This window comes from Phalacrocorax aristotelis, chromosome 1 (genome assembly GCF_949628215.1).
Source record: "Phalacrocorax aristotelis chromosome 1, bGulAri2.1, whole genome shotgun sequence".
Lineage (NCBI taxonomy): Eukaryota > Metazoa > Chordata > Aves > Suliformes > Phalacrocoracidae > Phalacrocorax > Phalacrocorax aristotelis.
The window spans coordinates 166197095-166218232 of record NC_134276.1 but is presented as its reverse complement, the minus strand read 5'-3'; the positions used below and the strand labels follow the sequence as shown (position 1 = coordinate 166218232).

Here is a 21138-nt window from a genome sequence, read left to right as displayed (position 1 = left end):
TAGACAAAATTATGTGGATTACATTTTCTGCAAAACAGCAGCTGAGCAGATTTAAATAGCAGTTAGCACCTAAAAACAGGCAGACACTAGGAAGTTGTATAAAAATGCATAAATGGTTTCAGGACTTTGTTCAGACTGGCTTCAATATGGGTTATATATCTAATGATCCAAACATTTAGAAGGGCTTTACAAAAGTATCTACTGCATTTCAGGGCAGCTAACCATCTTTGTAAATCTCATTCTGTCTACATATATTGTAATAAATCCTCTAGAACATGGAAGTCCTTAACTTGCCATGGTTTTACCCACATATGAGAGCATAATTTTTCTTAACTTATGAAAAGCATTAATTGAAATTTAGCACTTAGCATTTTCCCTCAGTTCTGTGCTTTATTCCCTGGGCAATCCCATTTACTTACTTATTGAGAAATAGAATTCAATTAAAAAAAAAAAGCCTTGTTACACTGTAAAGAAAAAATGAATCCTAGAGCACTTTATTCACAGGATTAGTAGTAATGAAGTCATATTTTCAACTGTAGTTGGAAATCACTGAAGTATCACAACCACAACAATTTTCAGTATTACAGACTCAGTCTTTAAAACCATTAGGCTACTGGGAAAGCTATACGGTAATAAAATGTACAAGAATCATAACTGAAGATGTTTAGCTGCTTCTTTTGGGAGGCAATTCTGATCAGACTCTGCAAGCGTTTAGCCATTGGTACAGTACTGAGCAAACCGATTTCAACTGATTTCTCAAAAAACCCTTCCTTACACTCCCCACACTCAAAAGAACAACTAACCTGAACTTTTGGTCATACTACTGGTGCCATAAAAAGCCATTCTGAGGTGTGGTAAGCAATGTCTTTGTAAAATAAGGGGAACATTAAATTCTAAATCTGTAAGGAGCACATGATATTTTATTTTTTTCCTATTATAATGCTAGACTTGTACTATTCTCACTCTTGCACTATTTCTTTCTTGAATGTGCCGTAAATAAAGCAGATATAACTGAATATATTGTCTTTGTATCCCATCTTACTTACTACATTAAGCTTGGTTTGGCTTCCACTGGTCATAAGTTCTTCCTCTGATACTTTACTAAAATTGTCCAGATAATGGTCTGATATTGTATGAGACAGATCTTCAAAAGAGTATTCCTTTTCTTGGCACAATTTGATTTCATCTAAGAGCTTTGATAATTCTCCAGTCACAGCTTCACCTTTAAAAACAGACACACCATTAGTCAATAATTAGAATACCAGGGGTAAGTTATGCCTAAAAAGTAAATGCACATTCTTTAAATTTTGTTGAGTATCTGTTATATTCCATGCCTTATCATCTAAACAGTGATCTTCATGCACAACACTCCTCTCAAAAATAATGGCATCTCAATCCAGAATGAGAATCACTGGAGGTAATCTGCATACTTGTGCATTTCCCTATACCTTGCATTTAATTAGGATGAATTACAATACGTACTTACCCTTCCTCTGTTTCCTAATCCTGAAAATTGGCTAGAAATACCAACTATCCAAGAAGGTAAAATTTATCCAGGAAAGGAAAGTTTCTACAAACATACAAAATCAGTGTCCCATACTCTGCATCAGGTTCATGTTTGCTACTGTGATCAATTTATAGACTACATGGTTTCCATAAACTGTAAGTAGGTTGGAATCGAGTTTCTGAGAATGCACATCTGTCCCACCAAAGTAGCTACATTTTATAAACAGTTATTCCTCACTTTCCCAGGATTAGATGGAATGGTAGAAGGATATACTGGGCAAAACCCACAAGTTTAAAACATGTGTCCCTACAGCAGTCTATCAGAAACCCATGTTTAGTGTATTCTGCATTGTGTTTTATGTTTTCTCCTTCATTTGTCAGGCATCTTTTAGTTAAGAAATCTACCAGAAGAGTAAGACAATGGGCTTTAGATATCTATACTACCTGAGGGCCACTATTAAAAACACTAGTAGTAGTAAGTATTAGAAACACATTGAATGCTAACTTTTCTGCAAACAGCCCGCTGGCAGCAGCAAGGCTTCCAGAGTAAAAAGCTATTTGTTATGAACAACTGCATTAAGTTCTGACAATCTATTGCATATGTTACACAGCTACCTTCAGTAATAGCAGTGAAAATGTAAGTGAAAGCCAAGATTTTCCAGGGCAAATAAGAAACCCTTTCTCTTGACTAGGTTTACAAGAGTCATAGTGTTAAAAACTAGTTCTTAGACTCGATAAAATACAGAGATAATTGCATTTTACTCCATCTTTGGGAACAAAATGCTGAAAAGGAAAAACAGAGTGAGTATATTAAGCTTAGCATACATATAACACATATACGTACATTTATGTAGCTAAAGAAGCCCCGTATAAGATTGTATCTGCTTGATCCAGAGCTCTTTTTGCGTCATTTGATTTCATAGTCACTATTTGTTATGCTAGGTAAGCATAAATATTCTAATATATTTTTTAAATCACAACTATGGCCAGTTATGACTGAACTTTTTATAGCTAAGACAGAAGCTGTCAATTAAAAGCATCTAATTGCCTTTTAATATTTAAGTAACAGAAATTTTGCATTCAAAACTTTTCTTACTCTTAGTCAATGGTAACTTTGCACAAAACTTGTAAATTAAACAAAGGTAAAAACCAGGTTGGTTTATATCCTGCTCTTTAATTAGAAAATTGAAATTATTCCAGATTACTATTAGAAATGAAAACCCCAAGTAAGATACTGAAATATTAAGAACTACTCCAAAGTCATGATACAGTGCCCTAAAAAGAAACAGGACTACTATTTTCTACAGAATTATGTTCATGTCCCCCGTCCCACGTTCTCTCACATACAGCCTGCAATATTTCTTACTGGGCAAGAATGAATTCTGTGCGACAAAAATGGAACTGCAAGTGTGCTGACTGACCTGTGAATAACTGTACGTTAACTGGCTTGCTGATTGCTGCCAGAACAAATACATAAAAGACAAATTTTGCCTATTTTTTTCAGTGCAGGTACTAATTAAGGTCTCTCTCCTCTATCTAGTTACCTATTTTCATGAAAGTCACAGAAAGGTAATTGATAGTACTACCCCTCTTCCAAATTCGGTTTAAATTATTTGAAATTAGATTGTCAGAGAATGGCAGACAGATGGATGGGATGCACAATCAAGTACAATTTCTTTCCTTTAGAGTCAGATTACCCAATAGACAAGCAAAAGCCAGCTAGCACTTTTTACAGTATTTATACCTTGAAAGTGGAAACACGAAATACGAGATCATGACCTTACTGTTAAGAAGTAAAACATATTTTAAAAATATTTATTACTTAATTTCAGGACAGACATTTCTATTGCAGAGGGTAGTTGACTTCATGATTCTACTAATCTCAGAGGAACTATTTATCTTCATACACCATATGCCTGGTAAGTACACCGATGGGAAAAATGAATGGAACTAGAGCATTTGTTTACTATCACCATGAAGATCGTAATCTGGCATGCAGCAGTAAGCTTAGTTTTCTCATGAATGAAAACTCTCCCTGTAAAGGTGCTTATAAAAACCAACCAACCAATCAAAAACAACAAAAACAACCCCAAACATCAGTCACACCCACATCCCCCCAACAAAAACAAAGAAGAAAGGCTTAGTTATTTGCCACCAGTCAATTACATTTACTTTGGATGATTACAGAAGGCAGAAGTCAGGGTTGGTTCTACAGGAGGATGATTTTCATGGAAGAGCACGATGACACCACACTCAGAAAATGCCCTTTTTAAGTGGCTGTGGTGTGTAAAGGGTGAATCAGAACATGAGATGAAAGCACATGCACACAACAGTGAGAGTCATGGTATATGAAAGATATGTTAGAAGATGAATGGAAGAGCAGTACACACATGATCTTTGAAAGAGGCATCCAAACATAACACAATTGGAAGAGGTACTCACTGGGAAAGATAAACTCGATTTTAACTTGAATGTGAACAACGCCTGCAGAGTATTTTGACATATCTAATATCCTTTTTGTTTTACTTGGTTATGAAATGGGTAAAGTCAGCTAAATTACAAAGATTTAAGATCAAATAATGTAATACATTGTAATCCATCAGTAAGTTGTCCTTTCTGAGAATACAGTTCTTTGCTTTCCTATATGACATGGATTACAGAGTATGTAGTCTAGATAGGTAATTCATGGTGGAAAAAATTTCTCAGTATCAATAACTTTCTTATTCTCTCTTTTCATTTTGTATGTTTGTATGAATGTGTTAGCAGTATAATTTTAAAGAGAAGTTCAGTACATCTTCTGTATTCACAGAGTACATGTATTTACTTTTAGCCTTTGGAGACGGAGGAACTTCTGGGGACAAAATGCAAGACTGGTGTTCTGCGCATTCCAATGGGCGTTCCTCTGAAACACTTGCATTTCCTGTTTCCATATATTCTGCAATTTAAAGATACACATACACTTAAACTCTTGGATTAAGGGGATTTATTCCAAACAAAAGTATATTTGCTACTTATTTTTCATTAAAGCCTCTCCAATTTTTCATACTATAATTATTCACCTTGTAATTATTCATAAACATTCCTGCAAGGCAATAATTCATTGAAAGCATTATAAAACACTATAATGGCCAGTTCTTTAATCTGCTGAAACTGTTACAGAAATCTCATTGTAGGAGTAATGAATTGCAAGTATCCCCGTTTTTCTCCTGCCTCACTGAAATATCTACATAACAGTTCCATTACATTATTATTGTTGAAAGAGTCATCTTTTGTTCTAGATCTTTAAAGAGTTTTTAGTCAAGATATTCAGGATGTTCACAGTAAGTAGATGTACTGATACTGTTAAGAAAATCAAATATTCTGCTTCCAGAACAGAGATAGCACGAGGAAAAAAAATGCAATCCAAAAATTTAGTCAGAACTAGCAGTAGCAGTCTAAAAAGCAGTGTTCTAAAATTTTTTGTGCTTTTCCTCCGTAGAACTTCCTCTGTCCCACCTTCATGATGATGTTTTTATTAACAGAAAAATGTGGAATGATCAACATGCTAAGCTTCAGTTTCATTACTATTACTTTTGTGCAAATATATACATTATTTTCATGTGCTTTTGTACACAGGCTAGCTCAATGGAACACCAAGACCTTAATGAATGTTATTGTAGGACAAATATTAAATAATAAATTAGAAATTATGCAATAGTGGCACTTTTTTCCCAGCAGAGTGACTGGTTCTCATTTCAGGCAGTTATTCTGCATCTGCATTCTCTTGATTTTCTGAAGTTACTTAAACAAATTCTTTCTGATACCAAATAGCAACCACACAGTACATCTTGCAACACACACAAAAGCAAACTACAAAAACTGCTTTCATCAATATCACATTGAAGAACCAAAGAGTTTCTGGGAAGCGAAATCTCCCTGATTTAATTTCTACAGTCCACAACACACTTGTTTAGCTTGCTGTTATTCCTGATTAAATAACAAATCCCAAAACCCAAATATAATCTGTGATAAAATAGACATGTGAGAAAATGAAATTGGAAATGGCAGAGAACAGCATGCAGTTTTAGAATGCTTTGCAGGTTGGTGGTTGTTTGGGTTTTTTTTGGGGGGAAGGGTGGTGGTGTTTGTTTGTTTTAAAAGAATGTATGATTTGAAAATATCATATATTAAGTTTGATGGCTGGCAATGTGTCATACATTTCTTTATATGAAAACGAGCACTTCCATTTTTTCGTGTAGTACAGAAAGCAAAGCAGCAAAGATGAGCTGTAAGAGACTATGAGAAAACCAGCAGCATGACAAAATGCTCTTGAATGTTTTCCGGCTCTGTCAGCTTTATTATTTGCCAAGTTAACACGCAAGATGGAAGAGAAATAAAAAGGAAGCTAGACCCACAGAAAAAAATAAGAGGAAAAAAGGAATTAATGCCTGAAAATATTTGCTTGATAATTCTGCAACTGTCCAAAGGCAAACCTAAAATGAAGTTCTATCAGGTGGGAGTGTTAAAATTATTGGATCAATACAGATATTATTAGGAAAGGAAATGCAGGGGAGATTGTGAAGGACATTAACCTTGCTGTCCAATATTCACATAAGACTGTGGTTTTAAAATAATACCCTATTTTTATTCTTTGTCAGGACCCACTTTCAAAACAATGCACTTACCTGCTGAAGGCTAGTTCTGAGGAGGAAGTTCCAAGTTCAACCTAAGTCTCATAAATGCTTACTTTAAAACCAGCAGAGTTCCTTCCAGGAAACCTCCACAAAATGCTCAGCATGGGGCATGGTATAGAGGTTTAGAACAGGCCAACAGTGTGCCATCCTTGCAAGAGTGCACCCTTAAAACTTTGGACTTCTGTGGGACTTCTACTCCTAACTTGGTTTGATCCTCTAAAAACTCTACCAGATACGGACAAGACAAATAAAAACATGGACTCAGTTGTGAGAGGCTTATTGTCTAGGTAAATGTATATTTACCCAAAATATTATCAAAGAATCAGACACAAAACAGGTGATCTATGTCAAGAGCCATAGACAAAGTATACACAAGCAGTAGATTCTTTCACCACTAACCAAATTCTATTCACCTGCAGCTGGCTAGGAATTAATCTTCAAAGCCCACTCAAACTTACTGAAAAATATGATCCTGCTACCATCATCTGCTTTAACTACAATGTACTTGAGAGACTGCTCTGGATTCTATCCCTTTCCTCAAAAAAAGAAAGATAATTCAGAGCAAAGCCAAGTGTAGTCAATTACTCCACTTAATGACCAGAACCATTTCCCCAGCTGCAGTCTCAGGGTTTAGAGAAAAGCCTGTCATTCTTAGAAGAGGGGAGAGTAAAGGCTCTTTGGGACACAGCCTGTTAGATTCATAACACTTCCTTCACCAGCTTACTGTCACCCTGGTCCATGTTTCAAAGACTGGCATGATTAGCATGTAAGGGGTGAAGGAAGCAGATGTTAACACATGTTAAACTTAAGAGATGTTTCCTCACCGTACTGCTTTGGGAAGAGAGTATTTTACTTCTGTTGACTTGAATGGCAGATTACAGTTCTGTGAGGATTAATACTAAGAATCTCAAAAACTTTGCCTGCTTAGTAGCATTTTTTTCTACAGTTAGCTGACTTTAACATAGCCCCACTCAATCTAAATAGGGCCATGTGCACAAAAAGTAATAGCATAAAGGTGGTCACACAACAGTGGAAATAAGAGTAGTGGGGAATATGAAGCCAAGAAGGTAACAAGTGCTGGAGAGTTCAGTGGAACTGCAGCTTTCTGTTTCTGTAACACCAGTTAGGCCAAAGCTAAACAGAAGTGAAAGTGTTAACATGAAAGCAGGGAAACACAGGTGCCACTCTGCAGAGCAGCCAGAGCCAGGAAGGTCAGCCATGAAGAGAACATGGCCTGACTCGGCTGGAGCCACTGCTGAACTTCCAGAGGCAGTAAAAGCTCAGGCTCTAGAGCACAGCTTGCTTTAACTTCAGCTCCTTGAGGATATTCCTCAGTGAGGTGAGAAGGTCAAGATTTTTGCTTTATTTATAAACCTTGGCTTTTGAAATAATGGCTACGTTAGCCTCAGAGGATTTTTTACTTTTTCTGTAATGGAAAAAACCAAAACCAACAGTTGGTTTTGTTTTTTTTAAATGAAGTATGAGGTCTTTTCATTTTTGTTTTGAGACCCTACTTTGGCCATGCCATGGAGTGGATTTGCATGGAGGTACTCCTTAGAGTGACTTCCCCTAAAGACACCAAAAGCCTTTTTAAGCTCTAAAAAAAACCCCAAATTTCACTTGAATAAAAATCTGAACACTCACCCTTTCAAATAGAAGGCTGTCCAAGTAACTAGATCAGAGGAATAAAACTGGTTTAGAAACACTCCCCTCCATGTCCCTGCAGGGGGACCCCTACTTCTCCTCTATTCTGTATCTTCCTGAAGGGCAGCCATCTTCAGAGTGCCCTGTACCCTCCCCAGGGCTCTCCCAGTATCTGGCTGAGTTTTCTGCAGCTGAATTGAATCCTGCCCCAGCCCACGAGCTCTCTAAAAGCTCCTCCCAAAACAGGTCATTTGCTCCCCTGGGAAGGAGATCATCTGAGGTTTCATGATCTAATTCATCTTGTCTTTACAGCAGCAACAGTTACAGAAAACTGACTGGTAACTGCTATCTTGCTAAGGTGACAGACAGGCTTGAGCTGAGATGGAGGCTGAGCTGACTTTGGTCTCCTAAACTTCAGAGGACAATTCTGAATGATTCAAGTTTGACTAAATCCCAGAGAAACCTGAAATCAATAGATATTTAAGTTATTGGCACATAATTAGACTTCTGTGTACATGTTCAGGGAAGACAAATGGCAACCGGCACTCAAGTACTGCTATGATCCTGAAACAGGTAAGGGTGCAGCTAAACTTTTAGTCCCTAAAACAACAGCAGTTAAATTAATTCATAAACATAGTTAATACTCTACAGCTTTTCCACAATAACCTATAAAAGGAGCTGAGAAGCTCTGAGGGAAGAAAAAAAGAGGGAAAAAAAAAATCGAACAACAAAGGGGGATTGAGATCCTAGTTTTTGTCATCTCACACAGCTGTAATTAAATCCTTGACTGGAAACTTATTCCACCCTTCCAGTGAGGCTGGCCTCCTGTACTCAAGGGAATGGAAGATCTACTTGCCCACAGAAAGAGAGGGAGAGAAAGAAAGAGTGAAAATACACAGAGGAAAGCCTGTGCTAATGACACCAAAGCTATTTAAACAGAGGAGAGAAGAAAGGAGTCCTGGTTCTGCAGCTGCTTATGCATTTTCCATTTATTAATAATTTGGTAACATGTACAAACAATGTTAGGTTCTTAAGCAGCTTCACCAGAAGATAGAGGAAACAAGCTTTTCACTACATCTTCCTCCATACTGTCTATGCAACAGAGCTTATTATGCCTTCCTGGGCTTTGTGTCATTTTTCATCTGTTTATCTACTATCTCCTTTTTTTTCATAATAACAAGAATTATGCTTCCAGAAATAGTAAAAGAGCAAGATTCTAAGAGAGCCTAGTGGGCTGTGGAGAAAGAGTTGAAAGATGGTATAGCACGCACCTGCACCACGTTCACATGTGCAAAAACTAAAACACAGCTGGTCTGTTTAATTTTAGGCCTACTAGCCTTGGCAACATCCCTTTTATCTTCAGTGCCTAATTATAAAGCCCGAAGTGCCAACACAGTTAACTGCTTCAGCACTGAATCCTGCTGTTTCACTACATCCATGAAATGCATCCAGTAGACTGTCCTTACTTGGCACAGTACCCTAATTCTCCATTCTTTGAGTACATAATGCCTCAACAGCTATTTCTTCATTACCACATAAAGAATCTAAATTGTAATAAGTATTTTTAATTTATTTCAGTGCAGCTCAGACCTGAGCAAGATGGGACATGTATGAATGGTGACGAATTAAAGCTTGAACTATCATTTCTAATAATTGCATCTATAATTAACAGGCAGTACAAAAACCATTCAGGAGGGGTATAGTTTACTCAGTCTTTTCCACGTTGCTCTTTAAAGTGATTTTGTTATTTATTTTCCTTCTATCAGATAATGCACCAAAATCTCCAAGAAGACAGCAGACTTTACAAACACAAAAAAAAAACATTTTGCGGAAATGTCAATGACCATTTTCTCAGGATAGTGAGAAGAGATGTAAAGTAAAGAACACAAAAACACTAGGATCATTTCTAAAACCTCACTGGCAAAAGGTTTTGTTTCTTTTTAACCTATAATCTGTAAAAAGTAGTTTTGTAAATCTTAAAAGGGAGAACACCAACAGAAACAGTTCTTAAATTCTGGAAGCCTCATTCACAGCAGACTTACTAGTCCTGCAGGTTTTAGTATCAGCTGAACTGATTTAATATTACTACCTCTATTAACTGCTTCTGAAGACATAAATTACTTTCTTCTTCAAAGAAGTTTCTCATAAATATCTTCAAAACTAACTAATTTTCTTTCAAAACTTTTCTTACAACTCTGTTACCCCTCTGCATACAGGACAGACACTACTTATCAGGCCCACCAATAACACCAGTCACGTTATTTCCTTGTCCATTTCTGCCAGTCTGTTTATATGTATCTTTCAGCCTTTATTTTATATTTTAAAAGCTGATGTCTTGTGGCAGGGACAAATATTATGCTATATTAGTACTATAAACTGTACAGTAACACTCATGACGATGCAAGGTGGAAATTCTAAAAACGAGAACGCTAGGTGATAAAATCTTACTCTATCCTGGCAACAAGGTGAAAGAATCAATTCAATGCAGTTGTGTCTGCATAAAGAAAAAAATTAGGAAGAAACTTACAAAATCTGGTCAGTAATTATCTGACGCCATTAATTTAATTTCTTTTTCTTACACGGCTACGTGAGGAGACATGTAAGCTTCTCTAGAGGATCATCTGAAGACAGGAGCTTTAACAGGAATGTGTTTGGAAGCCACTAACTCTCTCTCAGCAATTGCCCTTTCTTTGCATGGAATTCATTACCCACTAAAGTTGAACTCAATTACAGTACATTCAGGTTTCCCCAAATCCCAGTGCTTCACTGATTTTTCAGCTACAACAGCATAAATACCCACTCTTCAGTGAAAAGTACACTCAACTGGCTTTTTAGAGGAGGGTAGGTCTCTCTATCATCAGCAGTGCTTGTACTGAATCCTGCCAATGCTGATTTTATTTTTCAACTTCAGCTCATAGTTCAAACTTTATCATTGATTGTTAAAGCCCCACTGAACCCTTTGCTGATGAAAAAGAATCTCAGTGGGTTCCACAAGGGTGTTCTGAAGGGGCTCCTTAAATTTTCTTAAGACTCAATACGGCATCTTTGTAGACATTTTTAATCCTTGCACATCACTTCTGCTCTCTGAATGAGAGCAAAAATAAACAGCTGCTCGTTACAAGCACAGTTTCATCATACTAATATGAGCTGAAAATACTATGCAGTCATCTTTATATTTTCAAGGCACACGTGAAAAAGATTGCATTTCAAAGCACCAAAAAGCCTTGAAATTATGTATTTCTTTTCTGTGGTAAAAACTAAGGGCAGATACTGATCCATCAACGTGACAAACCCTTGAGAGGGGTTTGGGTGCTCTGTTTTTCATAGAGCAAGGATACTTTGAAGAAACTTTGTTCATCAGTGGGGTTGAGACTGCAAGGTTATCGGACTAAGGAGAAAACAGAACAATGCAAAAATACTAAAATGAAAATTAGTTTAGATGGTGATGGGACATTATAATCAATCTTAGATTAATATCTGAAGGGTGATTGATTTGGATCTCTAAGAAAGTGGAAGCTCTGACTGACCCTTTTCTTGCCACTGAAGAAGTTTCAGTATGGTATTAACCCTCTCTTCCTCTACATACTCGTATGTTTACACTGCAGCTCAGTGAGGACATAAAGGCTGAAGGTTCACCATACAGTCTGAGTCAAATTAGGAATGCCCTTCCGCTGATAGGGCTAAGTCCTACTTCCCTTACCCATATCTTCCTCCCCACTTTTTGATGCACATTTCTGCCCATTACCTGGGACAGAGCTAACTCTGGGACCTGAATCATACAGGGGGCAAGTTCATTAAAACAAACAAATATACATTTATATATTATAATATAATATATATTTTATAATATTATAATATATAATAAAATAATAGAATAGAATCCAAAATTTTATTATTGTTACATACTATTAAATATAGGTAATATAATAAATTATATATTTTGTATATTACGGGTTCATTAACTGAACCAGATCACTTTGTGATCTCCTGTAAGCAGGGAATATGGAAGGGAGCGGTGTAGCTGGAAATAAGGGGGGAGAAAGGAGGGAATGGGGGAAAGAAAAAAGAGAAAATAGGAAGGAGGAAGAGAGGGAGACCTCAAGGCAAGCCGTTAATTCAGTTCAGCTATAACATGAACCTGCTCCTTAAGAGAATACTTCTCCTGCCTGCCTGCAAAATTTTCATGATACTCATAGAAGCTTTGTATCTTTGGTTTATCATCTCACTGGAAAACTTTACTGAAGCTGGCTAAAAAGTTTAGAAGTTATTCAGAAAAGAAAAGCTGAAGGACACAGTGAGGCCATACGACCTCATTTTCTCTAGGAAGTGTTCTTATGAAATACAGTTATGCGGAAGACTGAAGTATGAGCTAAGCTCATATGTAGAACCACCACTGAACTGATTAAAATGCTTATTTAAAGATGGGAATAATCAATACGGGTGGAGATGCAGCAATGGTATCTGCAGGGAACTCCTCTGTCAAACACAGTTAATGAAAGACTAATCTGAAAATGCAGGGAACAAATTCCATTGAAGAGAAGGAATGATGTTTAACACTGAGTTATGTACTAGCTCATGCTTCATTACTTTACTGACTTCTTCTAGAGTAAACAATAGAGTTACATCAGTCTTACACCACAAAAATAAGACAGGGCATGAGTACAAACATATATGCAACAAAACTATATTATTTCGGCTATAATGGCAAGAGTTACTGCCTGGTTTAATTTTTTTAGAAATTTAAGGAAAACAAGAAAAACCTAATTAAATGTTTTGAAAATTTGTCATCAGCTTTCAGTCATAGTTGTTATTTATGAATGGATTAAGCATTTCAATTGTAGTTTACCATCACAATTTAATGGAACTGCAGCAAAATATTACAATACGTTATTTTGTAAAGAATGTACAAAGAGAAACTGTAAGTGACACATGTCTATTGTCAGAAAAAAAGGCGTTTACTCTGAAATTCAGATATTCAACCACTTGTTTTTGTGTATCTAGCAAACAAGAATTTTGCCTTTTTTAATTCAAAAGACTACACTTTTGTATAATGAAATACTTAAAGAATAGACATTACTATATATCTTAATACTCCTCCATGCTATTCTGATTTGTCCCTAACAAATGTATAACTGAATATGACTTACCTTGAAGTAGAGCTGCAATTTGGAGTGACTGCTGAGATGGATGTTCTTTAAGAATATCTAAAACCGTTCTACCCAAACTGTCCTTTATGTTGGTATCAATTCCTGAAAAAGAAAATGATCTGTGGTGGAATTTTTAACCCCAAGTACTTCTGATTATAAATGTGGTATACCAGACTCAATTATCTGGCAAATTGAATGCAAGCGGTTTTACAACTGTAGCAGATGAACAGCTGTGTTATAGCTGAAGTACAGCACCCATTTCTGTTTAAAGCTTGAGTAGCCTAAAATTCGCATGCTGACATGGATTGTTTTTATGCTTCTGTAACTCACGCGGATATAAAGTAAGCTTCTTAAATCAAATTTGGGATTATTTTAACAGACTATTCCTAAGAAACAGCCATCCTGAATATAATATTCTGTAAAGTCAAGATCTTCTCTGAATGTTTTTCCTACATTTCTGGATTCTAATTCTCCCCAGCTGCTCTGATTCACAGGAGATTTTCTGGTCCATAGTACCAGTATGTGTTTTGGGAGCAATACTGCAAAAGTTATTAACCTTAGAAGTTTTGTACTTCATGGTGACACGTTTGAAATTCATGCTCTGAGTAGACTGAAATACTCATATGTAGTATAAGGGCTGTGTGAAGAGCCAAAGCATTTCCTCACAGACTGTTCAGACGATGGAGAAATTGTTTGGCTCAAACTGTGAACGTAACCATAAATAAGGTTGAGGCTTTTCCTGGCTAGGTCTCAGGGAACCTGTCATACATGATACTGCATGACTCTCCATCTTTGTCTTGTAGGCACTACTGTGGAAATTTTTGCTTTATAATAGAAGACTGAGGTTGTTTTTTAGTTTAGATATACTTTCATAAAAAGTAAAGGCATGAAAGGTCCTAAGGAATGAGATTCTTCTCAGGACACTGGGTAGAGGATATCAGAGGAAGCAGGATTTATAAGGACATTCTGGAAGCATGGAAGGATATCTCTACTCACCAGAAAAGGCTGCAGTTCTTGTAATTTCCTGACCTGATGGAGAACTTCCTAATTTGTTTTGTGAGAAAGAGATATTTGTTTTCTCACTGAAAATAAAACCAAAATATTGCTGGGCATATTAGCAGTAGCAGCTGATTTTCAGAGGCCAGAGACACCAACTTACACATTTCCTTTGCAGTAGCTAGTTCTAGCACCTTCTAAGTCTGATTTGGAGCAGAACTAGAGTAAAGGGGATTGTTAGATAAAAAAGGCAGAAGGTGGGGAGTGTTGCAGACGTGCAGAGCATTTGGGGTTGGAGATCACAGCGAAGATTCTACTCCACTGTCTTGTACAGTTGTACTCTGGCAGAGGCTATAATGTGTACTAACCTATAAAAGGTATTCTTTATCTGTGGTCTAAGGGCTTCCTAAGTTTGTGTGATGTTCTCCAGTCCTTCTTCTTTTGGGTAAATCAATAAAAAGGTCCAGCCTTTTAGAAGGCAGGTGAAGATCCTTCTTATTCATCCACACCAGAGAGAATCTTGGAAGGACCTTTTTTGCTGAAAACAGATCTCAGATCAGGTATGCACTAGCTGAGATTCAGATGAGGAGCTGTGAGTAGGACATACTTTCTTTTGCAATACTAAAAATCAATGAGATCCCTCAATGTAATGGAAGTTCACGTATCCCAGAGAAGTAATTTCTAGATATTTTCATTTTTATTGGTCTTCTCATTTATCTTAGAAGACAGTTGTTTAGATGAGTAACTTACCTGCAACAATACTGAAACTCTTATTATGTAGTAGATGGATTTGTTGGAACTCTAAATCCCCGTTCTCCTGTCCTTTCAGGGCAAATGCAGTTCTCAGAGACACATTACCTTCCCCTTTCTTCACAGGCACTCAAAGTTTATCCAGGAAATGCAGGAGCAAGCAGGATGGTGTGTTTGTTAGGAATAGCTAAGTGAAGGAAATGTGAACACGAGCCTTCTGGCCTCTAGATCAAAGAATATTCTTGGCTGTCTTTCAGAATGAATAACAAAATTTTATGTAGCCATTTTGTTCTCAGAATACATTTATTCTCTGAATACAGTGGCATACACTGAGTCATATATGGAATTTCTGAGTCTTAGTGAAAACATTCCTTTTGTTCTCTGTGTACAGTAATTTCTTATTCTAAAAGAACACTGCTTCAAGGAGAGGTACATGTGATTAGATTTGCAAAGGCTGAGAAAGATAACAGTAATTGGTATTACCAATGTTTGAGGAGGCATACACCAGATTAGGAATATTATGGATATTTGTTCAGTGTTTCCTGTAAATTAGATTTACCTGTTTCAAGCAAAATGCGTACTACCTCCACCTTTCCAAATAGGGCTGCTTCATGTAGTGCACTCCCTTTTTCTGTCTAGAAAAAAATATATTGTGACATTTAAAATGCAAATTAACATACCAATGAATCCTTTTGAAAAGAATAAATTTAGAAAAGAAGTATTTTTTTTCCCCCCTCTATTTTATCTATGTATACATAAAAAACATTGAATGGGCAAGAACAAATATTACCATAATTTTTTTATTATTCAAGATAACTATAAATGCTGTCAGTTCTACTAGAAAAATTAATAACTAAATAATAAAATGTAGTAGGGATGCTACACAACTCCCAATTAACAAGCCTGCATTTGTGTAAAATTTCTAAACTCCTATTACAGGCAGTGAAAATGTAGTCAATACCATCAGTGGAACATAGCTGTTCAGCAGAGTCAGCCAGTTTACATGTGGACATCTACACTTAGGTGCTTTAATCTGAAACTGGATCATACCCCAGAAGGTCAATTCAGTTGCACAGTGAGAGATGCCCTAGAGATAACCCACCTGGCCTCCAGATGACTTTCCAGCTGATGCTGCATCATATCTGCCCTATACAGATGTCTTAGATACCCTAAGGCACCTCCAACAGCATTAGATGTCTATGTTTAGATCATTAAATTCTACCTTAGATGTCTGTGAACCTGATTTTGCAGATTTCTGTGACACAAAATTATTTGTGAATGGACTTTTGCTCAAATAAAATTTACAGTACTGAAAAACAAACTACCTCTCTTTACAAGCTACTTTTTTTAGTATTTTAGACTGCTGACCATTACTGAAAAATCTGAACAGAATCTTTCTATACAGTAGCATTAGCACTAGCTAAAGCACTACTAGATCCCACTGAATCTGTCTCTTTTTTTTTTAATATAGTAAATTAGATTTTGAGTGGTTTTTTTTATTTATGGGCAAATGCTTGAATTTGTTTTTTCTATATTTTATCCAAATGCACCATTGTCATGCTTGCTATGGTGAAAATACTTTAAAGACACACACAAAAAAATTAACACTGAAATAAAACAGTGATTCACTTATTAGCTGTATCAGAATGCACCAATGTCACAGCAATGCAGTGACAGGATATTTAGAAGTAATCAGGGATCCTGAGATGGGATATGAACACACAGTAAGTGTACATATGTCCTACCAACTGAGCCTGAAAACTCTTTTTATGTCCATGATAGGAACACTCACTTTTTATCTTTCTTCATACTTAGTACATGGACGTATAAAGTAGGGCATGCCCAATGTCATTTACATCCAGCACATCAGGTATACTAACAGTATAATGGAGAGGAGAAGGAAGTCAGTAAGAGAGTACATATATGAAATACATATCTCAAAACAATTGCTAATGTTCCCTTTTTCAGAAGCAATCCAGATGAACATTCACAGGCTTATTCTGAACAAGAAGATTAAATATTCAGATTTACTCAGAGATGGTTTCAGAATCCTTTGCTCAAACAATATCTACAGGAGTTTTCCAGTAACTGTAATTGACTTTAACGTTGCAATGACATAGTGCAACCACAAAGGTACACGCAGAGCTTATGGTGCAGATCACAAATTTCTGGGAATGAAAACAGTTCTCAGAAAAGTCACTGATAGCTATAGGTCTGACTACTGAAATAGGCTTGACATCAGCAATCTTGAAACAGGCTTTGACCCAGCCTATTATCCTCTTCAGTATTTGTGTGGATATGACATTTCCTTTGCATCGGTCACTTACTCATATGAATAAACCTCAAGACTATTGGGTTGACTTGGTACTATTAACATAGAGTTCCCTATCATTAAGGATGTGAAGTAAAGCTTTGACTCTCAAAATATTTGACTTTAGAAAGACAGGTGGTAAAATTCAAAAGCCACAATGGGGAGAAGTTTGGCACAGTAACCTGCCAGAGAGGAACACCAGAATATGGGCTCAATCACAACTGATCACTCACTATTTTGAGAAAAGAGAAATATGTCTCTCATATTTGAACTTATTCACTATAGTTCAACATATTCATTCTGTCATATCCGAACATGTGCCAGCAATGTGTCCTTGCAGCAAAAAAGCTGGGCTGCACTAGGAGGAGTGTTGCCACCAGGTCAAGGGAGGTGACCTTCCCTTCTGTTCTGGGAGCACTCTGTACAGTTCTGGGCTCCCCAGTACAATACACAGAACTACTGGGGAGAGTCACTAAGATGATTAAGAGACTGGAGCATCGCTCCTGTGAGGAAAGGCTGAGAGAGCTGGGACTGTTCAGTCTAGACAACAGAAGACTCTCAGGGATCTCATCAATGAGTACAAATATCTGAAGCGACTGTGTAGACTGAGCCAGGCTCGGTGGTGTCCTGTGACAGAAGAGGTAATGGGGAAATCCTGAGGTTCTGTTTGAACATAAGGAAAGAATTTTTGCTGTGCAGGTGACAGCCCTGGTACAGGTTGCCCAGGAAGGTTGTGGACAGAGTCCTGGGCAACCTGTTCTAGGTGACCATGCTTGAACAGGGGGGTTGGACCAGATGACCTCCAGAGTTACCTTCCAACCCCAACCAGTCTGTGATTCAGCAAGGGATAATAATTAGTGATGCATATACCAACAATGAAATCCACAGAGGTTCAAATGTTACAGGAGGCCTAAGCACTAAATTTTAGTCCTGCTGAGGATAAACTGCAGAGATGGAAACCGGCTGCACCTTGACTAAAATTGTAGAGATCATTCTGTACTAATATTAATAAGGAACCTTTTTAAAGGAAAAAATGTACATACTTTAGTGACAACAGCTATCTAAAATCCATTGCTATGGCATGATCTGAGACTGAGAAAGCTTAATGTTCTGGCATGCTGATTCAACAGCTTTGAAGACAAGGGCGAGGATCTATCCTCAGACTCCTCAGTTAGGGGTAGAAAAGATCCTGATATGATAATTGTCAGACCTGGCAGCAGTCCTTTCTATTGATCAAAACTCCCCACTAGAGGAAAGGCAAGTAATCATTTCCTTGATGAAAGCATACATCTTATAAGAAATGGAATGAAAACAAACATGAGAAGAGGAAATTTCCTGTAGATGTCTATGGTAAACAAATCTATATGGGGTCAACTTGAGAGCCAGAAGGTAGTTCTGTAACTATCAACCAAAGCTCTGCTGCATAAAGGGAGTAGAGACTTAAGCCACCTACATAGGTAATTCATAGTGTTGGGAGAGGAATCTAAAGCCAAATGCCAATTTTTTCATTCTATACTTTCTCACTTCTTCATCTATTCTACCATGTTATTTCCTGTCATATCTGAATAGGATCCTGAAATGCTTTACAAGCATTCTGCACTGCCCTGAATTCTGGGGCAGTCTTTACTTTACAACTCCAAGCTATCAGGCAATGCTAATGAATGCCATATCCCAGAAAAGAGGTATATATTACAGTCTGTTCAAAAGAGGAATTTGAAAGGCACACCATATAAACAGGGGAATGATCTGTCTACTATATAGGTGATATTCTGAGCAGGAGGGGAAATACTACCATGAAACTGAAAGAAAATCAGTCTGGGAATATGGAGACTGAAAGCACACTCGTAAGATGCAGATGTGTAATCCTGCATGAGATGTCATGAAGATCAATGCTGACGTAAACCTTAAAAGCTCTAGGCAGGATTTCATGGTAATAGTGAATAACTAACAAGTGAATCAGATCCCTCAAACCAAAAACTGTCCAGAAGGCAGAAATGTCCTCATTACCAGAGTTCAGTTACCGAACTCATTTTAACGTAGGGAAAATGCTGAGCCTCAGGATGAACAGGGCAAAGAGAAACTCAGAGGACTGGCTGAGTAGATATATATCTCTGTAAATGTACATGTGGACTACTGCTACTTGAAGACAGAAATAATGATGACTTTTTTTTCTGGTGCAATACAGCATGTTACACAAATTGGAAGGATTAAAAAAGGTAGTTGCAAATAATTTCTATGTATTATTTAAGATGTGCTAGAGTTTTTTCGTAGATCTTTTTCACTTATAATGGTGCACCTATGAACTAATATACTCTTGTTGTCTATACTACAGCAAGAAAACGTAAGGTTTATAGACAATATTCACTGCTTTAATTCCTGAAGCTTTCATTGCCTTGCATCGTAATTTCCTGGCAAAGTGAACACTATCATTATATTTGGAAATTATTCCACCGTGATATTTAATGCAAAAAATGCTGGTATTTTTTCATGAACACAGTGAGCTGTAGTATGCCTGAGTTTGCATCAATGGATTATATATTGATTCTCTGGCCTAAGTTTTCTGTATATCAAATATAGAGAACTATAGCACAAATTGTGCTAAGCTTATAATAAAGCTGCTGCCCCAAGTAGCTCACAGGTAGAGGTACAATGTCCCAGCTGGACACACAAAACAAGCAAGGATAAAAGGACATTGTCAGTAGGAACACCAGGATACACAAATCAACTTGGTGTACAATTTGCAGGCTCACATAAAAGCATCAAGGGTTTTATTAATTGGAGATTTTTTTTTAACATGTAAATATGCAAGAGCTTGTAATTAAGTCACTTGTGTGGTCCTTATTCATAGGCAGTTTACTATAGTTTTGATATGGATTTCAGACATAAACTGAAGGACGGAATGGTAGCTTTGCAAATTGATTCACAGAATATCCTCCATACATACTGACAGCCAAGGAAGGGGCGCAGCTCTTTGCAGAACTACAGTGATAAGCAATGGAAATTGCCATCATTACTAGAACAGACAGGGAAGGCAAATAGGGATAGATAAAAGTTGGATAAGCAGAAGGGGCCAAGTGTTTAAGGTATTCACAATTAAAAATTACTGTTTACATGAAACACACTGAACTGTGCAGTATCTTATTTTACTGAGGGCCCGAAATCTATCACTCACCCAAAACCTGTGTTTTTTTCATATGTGTCAAATTAAATGAAAACTTCAAAGCATAAAGAGATGAAGCAGATTTGTATTGCCCACTTCTAAATAATTTCAGATTGAAGTATATTGGATAGACCTGGGAAATGAATAAAATGTGTGATTAATTCAACCAAAAATTATATGCTGTCTATTATTAGTCCAAATATTTGCTATGATTATAAGTGCTCAGAAGGTACAGAAGAAAAAGATAACATGCCTAAAGTAAATTTCCCATTTAAACAAATAAATATTTACAATTACAGATTGATAGCAGATAGGCTACTTCTATAATTGTCTCTCAACATTCTGAGAGCTCTTTACTACTGATAAGCTGAATTTACTTAAAGTGTATGAATGTGTGCAATTTTATTTACCACTGGGGATTATACTTTCTATATTGTTCTTTCCCAATCAGTGAAGCAGAGCAATTTAGTTAATATTAAAAGAGCTGAGTTCACTTTTAAGTATCAGGCTGATATTGTATGCTCTGATCGGTCTAATAAGCTGCCAGTAATCATCAACAAAGACTTTTTCAGAGGCTATAGAAGTAAAAAGTTAACAATATGTACAGAACCAACTTGCCAATATGCTAAGATGCTGAATGAAAAGGAACATATTGATGGAGAATATGTATACCAGTGACAAAATAAATAAATGATATTTCCTTATGGCAAGTAGGACAAACACACAAGAAACAAGATTTCCCAGTGCAAAAAATAAATAAAATAAAATAAAATAAAATAAAATAAAATAAAATAAAATAAAATAAAATAAAATAAAATAAAATAAAATAAAATAATAATAAAAAAAAAATAATGCCACCTGCCTAAGAATAACTAAGAAAAATAAGAATATAAATGGCTTAAAACAAATTAGAATTAAAAAAAAAAAGTCCTAGAATTTTAGTGTAGATGG

At 36.6% G+C, this 21138-nt stretch overlaps 1 protein-coding gene across 7 annotated transcripts in view; it reads right to left on the bottom strand.

Moving 5' to 3' along the window:
• The window catches only part of ANKS1B (ankyrin repeat and sterile alpha motif domain containing 1B), a 450718-nt gene that overhangs the window by 355853 nt on the left and 73727 nt on the right, over window positions 1-21138 (bottom strand). For all 7 annotated transcript variants that reach the window (XM_075080262.1, XM_075080270.1, XM_075080279.1 and 4 more), the window contains exons 5-8: window positions 15276-15351; window positions 12971-13072; window positions 4331-4441; window positions 1047-1222 (exon numbers count right to left, since the gene is read on the bottom strand). In XM_075080262.1, the coding sequence (XP_074936363.1) occupies window positions 1047-1222; window positions 4331-4441; window positions 12971-13072; window positions 15276-15351 (465 nt within the window). The remainder of the gene's footprint in view (window positions 1-1046; window positions 1223-4330; window positions 4442-12970; window positions 13073-15275; window positions 15352-21138) is intronic.